The 15,278-nt window shown below is 37.6% G+C and overlaps 1 protein-coding gene across 2 annotated transcripts; it reads left to right on the forward strand.

Moving 5' to 3' along the window:
* The first annotated feature begins 62 nt into the window (after positions 1-62).
* On the forward strand, positions 63-11,445 carry alkal1 (ALK and LTK ligand 1). 2 transcript variants are annotated; one of them, XM_042417788.1, is made up of 7 exons: positions 63-497; positions 610-883; positions 1,209-1,491; positions 4,525-4,578; positions 5,262-5,345; positions 7,276-7,349; positions 10,927-11,445. In XM_042417788.1, the coding sequence occupies exons 3-6, from the start codon at positions 1,221-1,223 to the stop codon at positions 7,338-7,340; spliced, it is 474 nt and encodes a 157-aa protein (XP_042273722.1). In that variant the 5' UTR covers positions 63-497; positions 610-883; positions 1,209-1,220; the 3' UTR covers positions 7,341-7,349; positions 10,927-11,445. The 2 variants fall into 2 exon arrangements, with proteins under 2 accessions (XP_042273722.1, XP_042273721.1); XM_042417787.1 differs by having other exon boundaries at positions 63-883.
* The last annotated feature ends 3,833 nt before the right edge of the window (positions 11,446-15,278 follow it).

Below are 15,278 nucleotides of genomic sequence, written 5' to 3' on the forward strand. Positions count from 1 at the left end.
AATTCCCACTAAGGGAAAGATGAAAATATGAACCAATCTTGAATCAGACTTATTGCGTAACTAATTATGACACTCATTTACATTACACTGCAACTACTGTTTGTGTGACTTCATATGGGGGCTCATATTTAAAACAGTGCGCCAGCAGTCCACTAACTTTTTCCACTCTTTTTCAAATACATTTTCAAAGATACCCTCGAATTTCATAAGTTTTAAAAGCTGGATCAGAATTATAGACTTTTATTCAATAAGGCTGGAACACAGCCGGATGGCTGCTCCTGGAGGCGCATTCTCTGCAGCGCTTAGGCGGTCACAAGACTTGGACATCGGTGAACAAAAACATCGACACGCTGACAGGTCAGCTAGAAGCTTACAGGCCCACAGATTCGTCTCTTCTCTGCATCCAACATCCAACAAGTTGCTCCATTTGGGAAAACTGCTGTTTGCGCGCTGCCGCGCCACGGTCTTGGTCGTTCATTTCTTCAATGGAAATTTCAGTGGGTCTCTTTTTTAGATGTTAAACAGTTACTCTGTCTTGAAAAGGGAGATTTTTCTTTGGTGTTGACTTGTCCTGTAAAACTACAACTAATGATGTTTTGGTGCGTAAAGGAGGGGCGCGTGCCAAAGTGAGCGAATGCCACTGGAAGAAATTGCACCAAAGATGTCAACATTGCTTTACCACCCACTCGAAATCGATTGTATTACCTTCAAGAAGGTGGCTCCTCGTATAAATAGGGACGCATTATTTCAAGAAAGACGGTGGTGAGCACAATCTGCTGGCTGTTCTCTCTCTCCTATCGGAACGCAGACAACGCCTGGAAGAATTTGCTGAAGACAACTGTGTCCACTCTACGGGACATAAGCATCTTTAACTCCTTAACTAGTAAGTGTAAAGTTTGATTAACTACATTTGTTTTCCTTTGTGATTCACTAGGAAACATGCGCGTTTGCTTAAAGTGGACCGCACCACAACATTTCTGGTAATTTATTCCTCTGTTAGAGTCTATGTATGTTACCCCTGACATGGATTTTGTTGAGTAATTTTAAGGGATGTGAATAATTTCTAATGGCAAGCAATGCTGATATATCTGTCGAGGCTAGGTATAATGCAAAGTGCACAGCTGTCTTTCTTTCTTAGAAATAATTGATTGACTTAATATAAAACATGTAACCTCTGTGTAACACAATTTATTTGCTTATGTTTTCAGACAAGTGAAGTCATGCAGGTGGAGAGGAAATGGCACATACTGTTGACTATCTTCTTTCTGCTCATCACCTCGGGCCAGTGCATGGACAGCAAGGAGGTCAAGCAGAAAGAGAGAAGGACCCTGTTGGATCTAATCTTACAGGTTATCAAAGACAGCCAGCAACAGGACAAACCCGTTTCCAGGCGCTGTAGCAGTGGACTCTTCACTTCAGCACAAGACATGAAGTTCTCCTCCCGTGAAAAGCCTTTCTATGTTCCTAGGCTGGATAACAGTAGACTCATAGGTAAGCTGATAAGATTTATTTTTAGGTCCTGATGATGAAAGCATAATCCCCATTTTACCATGGGAGACAGCTGTCATAGGTCTGGTCTGTGCTGTACAACTTATTTAGGAGCTTTATTCAGTTGGACTGAATGGAAGTTAATTTATGCATCTTGCTAATTCAAGAAATATGGAGAGTAAAATGCTCATCCATAATGATATTTGGCAAGTATACGCTTAAAACACTCAGCGTCCAGATTTCTATGTCCAACTCCATTTAAAGTGGTTACATAATGGATGTAATGCAGATATGCTCACGTAGGACAAAGAGGTTGTGTTTACCACACTTGGTTTTCTCTCATCGCTAAGATACCAGTTTCTCCCAGTTTGCCCACTTTGCACCACTTGTCACTGACATATCACTTCCTCATTCAAACTGTGATTGACTGACGGACGGAGAGGTGGATAGGTGCTATGAATTCATGTAGGAGGAGCATCGTCGGGCCAAACTTGTGAATGATTCATTCAGGATGAGTCATTGTGGAATCTTAAACATGAATGATGACCACCTCACTCACACAAAAACACACTATGACGTCCCAGAAAGCATCTCTGTAAGAAAAATCCGACGCAGCAGAGAAACTGCTTGTCTTTTGTTATATTCATGTAACAAACAGCGCTGCATCACAGTCACTGTTACTCAAACATTCCTTTTGACTTTATTATGAAATGATGAGACTATATTAGGAGACTCCATACAGGTAATGCACTTACTTTATCTGTACAGCCCTAGGCATATTGCCAATTTTAGATTCTAAATCTTTTATAAAGAAATCAACATTCAATGAAGTAAGTTGTTGTTTTGAGATATCTGAGGTCTCTGACAAGTGAGAAAGTGCTTGGTTCTGCTTTGCCTTTATTGACTTAAATAAAGTAATATGTGCAAACTGGAATTTAGCCATTTAAGAAAATCTTTGACACATATCTCTTCAATTATCTGAAGATCCAAGCCATAATGTTTGCCCAAGTCAGAGTAAAATGAAGAAAACGTATCAAGAAAATCCTTTTTATCTATGGTAACTGTTTTTATTGCTGCAATAGACAAAGTTAACATTGACCATAGTCTAGGATTATGCCTTTATTGGTATGTACAATGGGAGTTTATTAAGTGCCGAGTGAACATAATGTGTTGTTTATTTTCAGATTCTCTCTCCCATCACTATCAATTAGATCATGTTTCAAAGATGTTGCACAGACATCACACAGCTCAGAGTCTCAGCCCCAGCTTATGCAATTGGAAAAGTACCTTTCTCAGACCACTGACTGGATGGAATTTATCTTTTGAGGTTATTAAAAGCAGCATATTAGCAACTGGTGCGTGTGACACTACCAAAGATCCATGGTCACGCAAGGATAGACGTTTTTAACACAACGAGGAGGAAGGAGAAACATCTGTAAACCCTGGTGATGTATTCACCCTATAGTTGTCCCTGTGTGTTTCCTCAAAAGCCACGGCTGTGTCATCAAAATGACAGCTATGGTAAGACAGACGTAATGTAAGGGAACACATTTATTGTATAACTGGCTTTATCTGTTATGGTTTCTCTTTTTTTATGTATGGCCCAAGAAATAAGCTTTACACTGGCAGCTATTTTATCCTTGTTGACATGCATTTATTAATACCCAGGGAATTCACAGGCCTCAAACCACAGTGGCTTTGTGTAATCCTTGATGTCATTTTCAATCTTCACATCTGCGTTTTGTCTTGATGGCACAGTTGGCTCTTATGTTCCATAACTCTCTTTATAATCCTAAAATATAGAGGTGTGCTTATTCTTGTAATTAGTGTCAATCAAGCTGTTTAATTCAATTTTAATTTTGTATGTTTGGACTTTAAAAGGCTTCCTGCACTAGCATACAAATTTACTAAATGGTTTTTCATTCTGCTACTACAATTACGTGCTTTTACAGCATTACATGTTCCTGGGTCTGGGGGCTAACATAATGTTACCCCAGTGATTACTGGCATGGACTTATTCTGATGAGCATTAAACTACCATACAATAATCTCTTTATCTTGTTAGCTTGGCCAGTGTGTTAAAAGACACCTGTCTGTTTGAACACTGAGTAGAAAGGGGGGTTCTTGTCTCCACAATATTCTGACACCAGATCTCCTTAAAGAATAATGTGAAGGTGTGGAAACATCATAGAAATACTAGATTTTCTGCACAGTTGTTAATGAGATTCAATGGATAATGTTAATTTAGAACAGTGTTAGCAGAAATTATGTTTGTATAAAATGAATGCAACAAATGCAGTAGAATTATCTTGATCCCTATAATCATGTATGATCTGAACTATGTGGATGGCTCTATGTCAGTCTGTTGGTCGATCCAACACTTTGGCCCAGTCTGAAATATTTCAACAAGTCTCAGATGAATTGCCATTAAATTTTGCACATATATTCATGAATCCTAATTACTTTGGTGATCCTCTGACCTTTCATCTAGTGCCACCATGAGGTTGACATTTGTGGTTTAGAGAAAATGTGAAACTATTGAATGAGTTGCCATGAAATTTGTAACAGACATTTGTGTTCCCTCATCTCAGAATGAATTATAATCACTTTGGTGCTCCTCTAGCACCATTTTTAATTTGTGCAATACTTTGGTTTATGACCAAATACCAGCAAAACTAATCATATTCCCATCAGCCTCAGCTGTGCCTTTTTAGCTGATTTTAGCCTGTTAACATGCTAAACTAAGATGGTGAAAATGGTAAACATCATACCTGCTTTGCATCAGCATGTTAGCTTTGCCATTGTCGACATTAGCATTTAGCTCAAAGCACTTCTTTGCCTAAGTACAGCCTCACAGAGCTGCTAGCATGGCTGTAGAGTCTTGTTAAAGTGGAGAAGTTTGGTTATTTCTGCATCACAAAGTTAGATGCATGATAGATGCAGGGGAGGGTGACTGACGGCCATTTTCATCATCATTACTGTATAACTGTTGGCAAGTTTCATGCTTGACAAGCTAACAGTGATTTTCTTTTGCAGAAATTGTCCCTCGAGATGTAAACATGAAAGGCAAATTCATTCAGCATTTCACAGGTAAGAAAATTGCCATCAAAGACAACATCCTGAGTGCAAAGTTGCAGCCTTGATTACAGCTCACTGCTGTCTTTCCAGACATTGCAAAACTATTTGATCTGGCAAACAGATCTTTTCTAGCATAGTTGGCACTTTTCCCACTTTTGACTGTAAATTTATTGTCTTGCCCCGTTGAGAAAATCGTTTTCATCCCTGTAACATACAGTATGGTTAACTCATAGAAAGCTTCATGAACGCTGGCGTTGTTGTGGGTCAGGAGAGGGTTGTCTGGCTTAGCTGTAGAGCGATAGTGCAGAGAAACAGCACATGGTCTGAAGCCGACAGAATTAAGTTGAAGGCAGTGCGAGGTTAAGCTGATTATTTGTCTCAGAACCTATGAGTAGACTTCATTATTGGTGTGAAAATCTGGAAGCTTAAATGTTAGTGCAGAAACTCTTAGTGAGGTGATTATAATTGAAGACTCCATTCCACTGTTCACTAAGTCCAGTTGAACCCTGACTCCTAACCATGACTGTGGTAGTGCACTGTTCACTTTCACTTTGTGATGTGCCTCCTCTCTGACGATTACTTACAAAAACTCACTGTGGGCTTAGGCATTACTATACTACCTTATTGGATAAAGAGGAAATAATGAAGCTCTTGAAATACTTGTCATTTTGCCTGATGAGACCTTTTCTATTAAGCAGGACCAGTCAAGTTCTCGTCGGAATGCAGAACACATTTTCATAGACTTTATCACAACACAAGGGACTGCTCAAGACCAGCATGTATGTATGCATTTCTCCTGTCATTTTTCTCTTTTTATAATGTGCTCAATGTCTGATTCATTAGCCTCTTACTATGACTGATGTGCTCTTACACGGGGAAAAAAAGTGCAAAAAAAAATCCAAGAATTTAGATTATTTCATTTGAAAGATTTCTCTGTGCTGTTTTTATTTTTCGTTTGTTTTATTTTTTGTGCTCTCCTTGAAGTGGGCATCGAATAGTTAAAAAAAGGTTGACGTCGCATTCTTCACTACCAATCAGGATTTAGCAATACTTAAATCAAAATCTGATGGCAGTTGGCGAGTTGTTTGTCATTGCTGTCTACAAAATCTGATCAAACCACAGCCACACTGTCCTTATGAAACAGATTAGAGCTTTGAGTGTTAATATCTTAATAAATGATAACTACTATGTTTTTGCCCTCATCTTTAACTTTGAATGTAGAATATTTAGTCATTAGTATTCAAGGTTATAGAGAAATACTTCAAACCTATTTTTTAGGGGCTTCAAACTACCCTTATATCAAGGAAAATGCCTTTGATTTGCCGTTTAATGTTCTATACTATAAAATTTGTACATGGGCTGGTTTTAATGCTGTCCAGGATTTGACAGGCTGAAAACTTCTTCTAAATGGATCATCTCTGATTGTTCATTATATAGAACAATGGTTCCCAACCTTTTTGGCATATAACTCTTTAAAGTGAAGCAATGTGCACTTGACTCCTTGGCCTTGTAACATGTTACATATGTCTATGGTTTGCAAGCAGTTCAACCGAAGAGGAATATTTCCTTCTCAGAACAGTTTTTAGAATCACAAAGGTGTAAAACTATCTAGTATTTCAATAAAAAAAAAAGATTAAAGAAAAGTCTGAAAAGATAAACATAATTTGTGCAGCAGAATCCTTTTTAAAAAGGTTTGTTAATTAAATCATGACCCCCCAGATTTATCCTGCAACTCCTTGAAGGGCCCAGGTTGGGAACCACTGATAAAGAGGCAACTAGAGCCGTAACTTCACTTTGCAAATGGAGGGATCAATCCTTTCTTCTTGGATGTTTGCATTTGAGACTCAAGAAGATGACGTCAAGCAGGCATCAGAGAATAATTTCACTCATTACAGATGGATATCTGTTCAGCTACTTTTCCCATAATTGTACACAGAGTAAATCAGACAATGAAGCTCCTCTTTTTTTTGCGTTGCCTTTTGCATCACATATGCAGTCTAGTAAGCAGACTTAAAGCACTGAATAGATGACATGTTGTGATATACAGTTGTTAGTTTAGGCCAGACATGGAGACATATAGATGGCAACTGAGTCACAAGCAGGAATCATTTGTCTGTCTGTTGGACTGAGATGACGCAGAGTATTGTTGAATGCAACATCTATGGTTCATTTCTCATGCTAATTTTACTGGTGGTGATATTGGAAAACATGATTGATTGAGTACTATAAATGCTATTTTGTTAAAGGAACATTACAACTTTAAATGGCCTGTCAGGAATTAACATATTGCAACACCTCTGACGTCAATACTGCCTCTTATGTCTTTTTTATTGGTATGAAAATAATTTTTATTTGTTTTGTTTTTACTATGATTGATTGCATTATGTAAGGAGTAATATTTACTACATTCTGTGGTTAAAAGAGTGTCAGTACATGACTATTTTGAAAACACTGTTACATTTGCATGATTTTTAATGCATCAGAGTTCAAAACACCTGACCTGTATTAGAGTTTATAGCAGAATTTGAAACTTTTTTTTTTTATTTCATTGTTATGTTTCATTTGTTTTTAATTTCATTTGCTTCCAATTTTTAAGAATCCAGCTGTTTAGTGAGAGTCATTATGTTTTAGGGTTTTAATTGCAAAAACTGGAGGGTGGTATGATATCATCATATTAATGGCTATTTTTCTGTTGTCTTCTTTTTCCAGATTACAAAAGATGTGCAAGATTGCTAACAAGATTAGCAATGAGTCCACTCTGCATGCAATCGTAGATATTGCGTGTGAGTAGAAGGGATTTTGTCTTCGTGGGTGGGGTTCAGTCTGCTTTCCAAACATGATTACACTGATTCCATGTCACCATATGTCCAAGTAAAATGGTTAATTAAGATAGACATAGTAATTTTAAATGCATACATTTCTTTTTTACATTTTGTGTCTTAAGTGTGGTGCGGAGGAATTTTTTTGTTGCTCTTGGTTAGGTTTATTCTAATTTGTGTCTGATGTGCAACTGAAGAAAACTGATGTTCACATAATGAGAAACGTATCTGTAGTGCATCTGTCCAACATTTGTATGCTTCAAGAACATAGTATTTCTTGGTCTTAGACACACTGAAACACTTTCCTGTCAGAGGGAGGTTCTTATGTATTTAACTTTAATATTTTAAGGTCAGTCCTGGGTGGCTGAAGTTGCACACAATTACATTTCACCACAGGTAGGAGAGCAACAATGATAAAGAGAGAAACAGATTTCACACACTCATTTTCTGACATCATGATAACAACAATTATATTACAACATTTAACTTATTAAGTAAAGGAGACTGTGATGTGTGTTTTCAGCATTCTGCTTCAAGAACCATAAAGGGTAGGTTTAACAATTTTTCTAGTCTGTCTTAAAACAATATTCAAGTGCCCAAATGGGGCCAGTAAAAGATCCCTTCCTTATGCGCTTTCAATGTAAGTGATGGAAGACTAAATCCGCAGCCCTCCTTCTGTGCAACAATATATCTAAAAGTTTATCTTAAGCAAACATAAGGCTTCAGCCGTCCAAATTAATCAATTCAAGTACACATTTTTTGACATCCAGTTTTTTTAGTGCCAAATTTCCTGTATTTGTTGCTATCCTTCCACCACACAAAGAGAGAATTTTATGCGAAAAAGACTGTAAATGCGACAGATATCCACTAACTCAGACTACTGAAGCCTCATATAAGCTTCAGATAATTTTTTACACTTTTAAATACATTCTTCCACAAAACAAGGACTGTGAATTTTGTCCCCCATCACTTAAGTATCTTTGCAGTATCTTCTAATGGTAAGTATGAACAGAATGAATCATTACAGCAAGCTTTCTGTGTTCATATGGGAACCTGACATGAAAAATTGTAAACCTATCCTTTAAAGGAGAACATCACAGATTCTTTAAGCACTGGGAAGAACTTTAAATTGACATCCCTCCTGATGAATATGTTTCTTTTTTTTTTTAAAAAAAACCCTTATTTACTACTTGAGTAACCAGACAGATAACAGATAACAGAAGTACACTGAGTTTCAAATGAGGCTTGAAGTAATTACCAAACAGACGAACAGAGAAAGAAAAAAAACAGAGCACCAGTGTGAGAAAGTTAACAAAACAAAGAAAAGGAAAAAAAGAAAGAAAAGAAAAATATAACAAACAAGCAAAACAAACAGATTTGGTAACTTATGAGAAGTAAGAAATTATACTTTTACATGGTGAATGTAAAAGTAGACATCTAAGTGTGTGTACACATACACTTACACATATGTGGAGTACGCAACAATAAAACACAAAGTGAATCATTTCAATAAATCAGGAAGGAATGTTGAGAATGGAGACTTTTTCAGTCTGGGATGGTAGTAAATGATAGTTTATCAGCATATCCAAAAAATGGTCCCCATGCCTTCTTTAAACTAGCGGACGATCCTCTCAGTGTACACCTAATTTTTTCCATATTAACAAAGTAGAGGATATTTCTAATCCATAGTGATGGGTAGGTGGAGCGGGGGATTTCCACTTGACAAGAATCAGGCATCTGGTCAAAAGAGTTACAAAAGCTATAAAGTTCTTCATATGATTGTATATTGCAGGTGTGTATAAGGCAGAGACTGCAGATGGTTTGACAGAGACAGAAGTGAGATTGTATTGAATATTTCCAACCAAAAGTTATGCAGAGAGGGGCATGTCCAAAACATATGGATATGGGTAGCTGGAGATTGATGACCAGCTACCCCTGATCTATCACAGACAGGATCAACATAAACATCATACATTCTTGACTTTCTAACCTTAGTTAAGCAATAGCAGCCAAAAACTTTACATTGAAGCAACCCGTGCCTAGCGGAGATGGAGGTGGAGTGAACCCACCGCAAACGTTCAACCCATACATCATCTGCAATTTAAATCATCCTCCCATAGCATTCTAATAGTATGCAGTGAGAAAGGATTTATAGATAGATGAGACTATACAAAACAGAGATTATGCCCATCATAGTGGGTTGTGGGTTCAAAAAGGGATCGACACTAGTACCTGCTGGTAAATTAGGAAAACTAGGGTAAGCATTTCTAACAAAACTATGAATATGTTTCTTTTTATATTGTACACTAAGTAAGCTCAGTTTTCAGTCATTCACTGAAAATATGCCATATTAGAAATAGTTTGCATGGTGTCATAGTATCACTTTAAACACCATTTCAACTGTTATTGTATCTGCAAATTAAATTAGCTGCTGGCCTGCTGTTATGCTATTGGTTGACTTGTAGTTGTTATTCATGAATGGGTGCACGTGCAATGTTAAGCCAGATGTGATGATCAGTTTTAATACAGCTCATATTCCTGGGACAGTCATAGATCAAAAGATACATTTGTTCTTTAATGATTTCATTATGTAAGTTTGTAAAAAACTACATTCCCTTGCAAAACTGCTCCAGGTTTAGAAAAAAAACCCACTCCCATTGCCATGTCATCCAACCGATTATTTTGTTCTTTCCCCATGAACAACAATCCTACAGAATTTTATAAACGTTATACATATCTTTAGGTGGATCTGAAATGAGAACACTTCATAATAAGTAATGCACAGTTTGAGGGCAAAATGAGAGAACTAGAACGCGATCGACAGGGTTGTTTTCTTATGAATCAGTTGTAATTGTCAGACACACTTTTAGATGCTTCTTACGCTAACCTTAAACACACCAAATCCAAACATAGCTACTTCCAAGACAAAGGAAAAAGTCAGACTATCGTCATTGGAGTAATTTTGGACATAGTCATAGTCAGCCCTTTGTTAAGGTGATCTTTGATGACAGCAGGTCTGATGCGTTCACTGCAGTCTAGTCCTAAAGCCTGTGCTCTCAGTGGATGCAATTACTGTAGGTCTAGCTGGTGAGTGATTGCTCCAAAGGAGTTCATCCACACAAGTGGCTATTTCAGTTCATTTTAGTTTTTCGTGGTATAGGAATTCTTGTGATTAGAAAATTGAAGAGGCTGACACATTCTCAGGTATTCAGTTTCTCAAGTGAATCAGATAATAAGATCCTGTCTGCACTGTTCTGAGAAATCTGACAAACGTATATCACAATTGGGGGGCTTTTGAAGGCGTATTAAGTGATTCATTATTTAATCATCCTAATAATTTCTGAATGAGCTTAGACATAACATCGAGGAATGCCAGTAATGGCAGGCCAGTAATGACCCTCTTTAGCTGACAACACGACTTCCTCAGAAAGGCTGAGATGTCAAGATGTGTCTTTGCAAATACTGGACAGAAGAAATGCAGCTTTTAGAGTGAACTGAACATGTTTAACTCTAATCAAGTTTTTTTTAAATTTCATTTCAGGTCCCAAAATAATGGAAGAGGGATCAATGTGTTGCCAAGGAAGTGCCTTCAAATCCACAGCAGTCATATGAACATTGTTGTGTTTATAGTGTTTCTATTTTTGTTGTTCTTGTTGTCATTACTGAAAATGCTGATGGACATTGTTGGTTGTTTTGAATGGATTTGCTTTTTATTTCAATGTACCTGTATATGTTTTTAAGGAGACATTAATTTAATATTAAATACACCTATTTATTGAAAGGGTATGTATATAATGTGTCACAATCATTCAAAATCTGATTATTTTGTTTATAAAAGTTCTATCTAATGGAGAGGAAGCTTTTTTTTTCTTTCCCCTCCTTATATATGAATTCCTCTTCCACTAATATGCTGATATTATATTCTGAAACCGGCCCACCTTGGCCCAAGATTTGTCACCGTCCGTCATTGTCTTCATTTCATTTTATTTGGCACTTGAGTGATTGCTGACAATGAGAACATATGGAATGACAACAGTTGTGATAATGCACTGCAGTATTGAACAATAAAGAATATTGAAGCAGAGCACATTTTGCTATTATTGGAGATGAGTGGAATGAGGGCGAATGTAAAGACAGCTGGATCAGCCCTGTAGAGGCAGGTGATGTCATGGGTGTGACTGCAAATGAAGCTCATGGGAGTGGACTACTTATTATTGAAAAAATGTTAAGTGTGTGAGGTCTTTTGATGGCAACCCAACACTCATTTCAGTCTTTACAGTCTTTGGAGAAAAATGCACAGTTCTGTCTCAATTAAATTTGCAAAATAACAGTGAACAAAACTGGATTTGATTATGAACCTGCTGTAGTGGGAAAACTTTTTTCTTCCCTTTCTGGCTTGAACATTTCTATTTCAGTTTCAGCACCTTAATGCAGCAGACTGTTCGGTCCTTGCCAGCTCTGAGCAGGTGTTACCAGCAATGAATTCCCCTCTCGAACTAGAGTTCATTGCAAAATTTCTGGCAGATTTTTGTGTTTGTCTCTGGCAATCACACACTCAATCATAGCTGTCAGATATCTTGGACTCTTGGACTCGACATGATGTTGAGCAATTCAAGCTCAAAAGAACCAAATATACTTTGGATAAGACCAGCAAAAGCTTAGCAGACTCCCTAAGTAATCACATGTGCAAGGCCTTTTTAATGTTTGTAGTTTTCTATGGAGGTTATCTAAATTGTGCAGTTATATTTTAATATAAGCGTATAATCTTAGTGTTATGTCCTTCTAGAAGCGTTTATTTGCCTTCTGAAAGGCTTGGAAAATTGCTTTGGCAGGAGTTTCTTGTACAGCTGACTAATGCATTTGAAGAAGCGTAACTATTTCTTGTTCCTGATCATCATCATAATCCATTGATGAAGTGTGCCTGCACCTTACAGACCTCAACCCTCAAACCACTTGTTACACGGTTGAGTAAACTGGCAGAAATCTGATACACGGTGAACATATTGTCCAACTTGACTTGTCTTCCTGCTAGACAAAAAAAAAGTGTTTATTTTCTCTCAAAAGATCCTGCTTGTTTGCGTTTTAGACTTCATAAATGGAAAATAGCAAACACTACGTATGAGAATTTAAAACAAGCAAAGCTGTCAGTTCCTCACAGTGACTTTTTAATGGTAGATGAAGGTCATTGATCATTGTGTATTTCTGCAGGAAGTTTAAATTACCTACCCCTACAGTAACAGAACGCTACAAAGTCCTGACAAAACAAACATCTTCTTCTTGTAATGTTGTATCATCTTGTACTGAGATATGTGCCCGGGGAATAGTTACGGTGATTGTCTGCTGTTATTATTTGGGTAGTGAAATAAATATTGAGCCACGCACACATAGGGATGCTGATAGAGTAGGATCTGAGGAAAACATACGCTAAGCCAAAGATTACAACAGCTCAGTTCTCACGCCAGCGTGTCTCTACAGACTCAGCAGGAACGGTTTGTTACATTGGGTCATGCATTATTCAACAAAGTTTGGCTTGCTGCGTGATCATTAAAAAGTCATCCACAGAAACTGTCTGTTCAAAACGTTGTGAACTGAAGTTGCATTCAAAAAATGTGTTTTCTTTAGGTGTGCAGATCCTGTCAGTGTGATTGTGATTTCAATCCATGAAGTGTTTCCAGCGTGATATGAGATAGCCTTGTTCTGAAAGGGCAATAAAATGTGTGATTTCCTCTCTTCCACAAATCACAGCTTCCTCAGGATCAGAAGAGTCCAGCTTTGAAATGTATGCTCCATCAAAGTCCTGAATACTGTCAAACCTGCTAAACCAAATAATAATTTTAAACACCAAAGATAAACTGAGGTGCCTCTTCTCTGGCATATTGAATCATGATTACCTGCAATTAACGGAAAGTGGGTGATGTTTTCTGTTCGAGCTATAAAAGGATTAGACAGCTAAAAATACAGCTTGCACCTCATGGGGATGCACTAGGGATCCCTTTCCCTCCGGGTGGGCAGGGCAGCGACACTGGATCGTAATCTGAGGAGGATATCACTTATCTGGAGACAAACAGCGCAGATTAGGAGAGGAGACAGAAGATGCACTGGGGACAGCATGTGGGAGGGCTCTAACACAATTACACACAAGCACCAAATCCCTCCTCTGGTACCTCTGAGAAATGCTGGCGCAATAAATAGTAAATAGAGACCAAAGCCGCACCATTTCCTGCCTGTCAGACTGCACCCTGCTGCACTAAAACTTAGAAGAGACATCTTAATGTTTTAACCAGGAGCCACTTTTTGTATTCTTTGAAACAGATTGAAGAGACAGATAATTACAGATTAGCTTTATTACCCTTTATTCTGTATGAGGGGGCTGTAATTTGGATTTAGCGTGACACCAGGCTCGCAGCAGACTTTGGACCATTTAAGTAAGTCCCAGTTCTGAGTTCATACCAAGTGAATGGATTGTCCTGATGCTCGTCTTTAATCAGCTTTGAAATTATACACACATTTGTAATTTGGTCACCCCTTTAGCACTTACTAAAATAGTTCTCACGACAACTTTTCAAGGAAGATTATGACTAGAATATAACCTAAAACCTAAACATGGTTCTTTATGACGTACATATCAAACTCCACCCCCATGCGCAGAAGAATTTTGTGGCAAAAGTAAACACTTTAATCCAATTTCTTAGGCCCCAAGGCCTCATTCAAGCAAACCACCTTATTTATAGTGACTGCAGTAGCCTTGATGGCTGTAAAATTGTTGTAAAGGGCTCATTGATTCACTTCATGATTAATTCATGGCTCTTCGTATGTCTTTTGTAGAAAGCATAAATCCCTACATGAGTCACCAATAATATACATTCAAACAATACAGCCGCCATTAGGAATTTGACAGTTGAAAGATGAATGAATAGTCATCATCACAGACAGTAAGCTCTTCTCCAGCATTTCCTTCGTTCCAAAATGGAAATATCATGGATCTGAGTGACTTTGACAGATTTAATCGAGAAAGCAGCTTCTATTCTTCCATTGCCAAGATGGTTTGGATTATTTGACCCATCCGCTGCACCTCCCGCGATATAATACGAACTGTTGTCCATGTTGCACAAGACAGTTTGATGGAAAGTGAATTGCTGCATCTCTATTTGTGCGCCAGCTGCAGTGTCTTTGATCCCATGTGCTGGAGGTGTTGGCACAGGTCTCCCTGCCACCCCCTCTGCACGCCCCACACTGTGTTTGCTCTGACGCCTGCCACGGCTAATACTAAACACACTGATTAACTGCAAGGCATCTTTCAGCTGAGTCTGTTTATTCACCCTGATATGTGACATAGTTAAGAGTTAATTCATCATTAGCTTCAAGTTTGTTTTATTTGGAAAAATCTGTAAAAAATTACATGTTGTTTTATCAAATGCACAGTGCAGTAAATTAAGTATTTTTTATGAAAATACTTAACTTTTTTTACTATCCATACCATCAGGTACAGTGATGTTTTTTTTAGTAATGTATAAATGTATCTGTTGTATTCATCATTCAGTAATGTATGTTTTAAATAAGTTAACAAACAGCAACTGGTAACTGGTGCTTCATTTACATTCAGCTGACATTTTAACAGCTTTAAAACAAAGGTTTGCTAAAGATAAAACATAAAGTTAATTTAGCTACAATGTAACACCATCCTCAGTGACTGTAATCAGTTGTAAGAAAACATTGTTTTCTAAAGAAAATTGCATTCATTTTTGTCTCTGCAAACTAAAAAAGATGGTTGCAGAAGCACTGCTATTTTCAAGTGAAACATCCTGGCAGAGTATGCTCTGTTGTTTACAACAGAAGTGTTTCTGGAGCCACAGCAATGAAGAGATGCAAAACAATCATCATTGTGTGAGACAG

The sequence above is a fragment of the Thunnus maccoyii genome, chromosome 7, assembly GCF_910596095.1.
Source record: "Thunnus maccoyii chromosome 7, fThuMac1.1, whole genome shotgun sequence".
In the NCBI taxonomy this organism is placed as follows: domain Eukaryota; kingdom Metazoa; phylum Chordata; class Actinopteri; order Scombriformes; family Scombridae; genus Thunnus; species Thunnus maccoyii.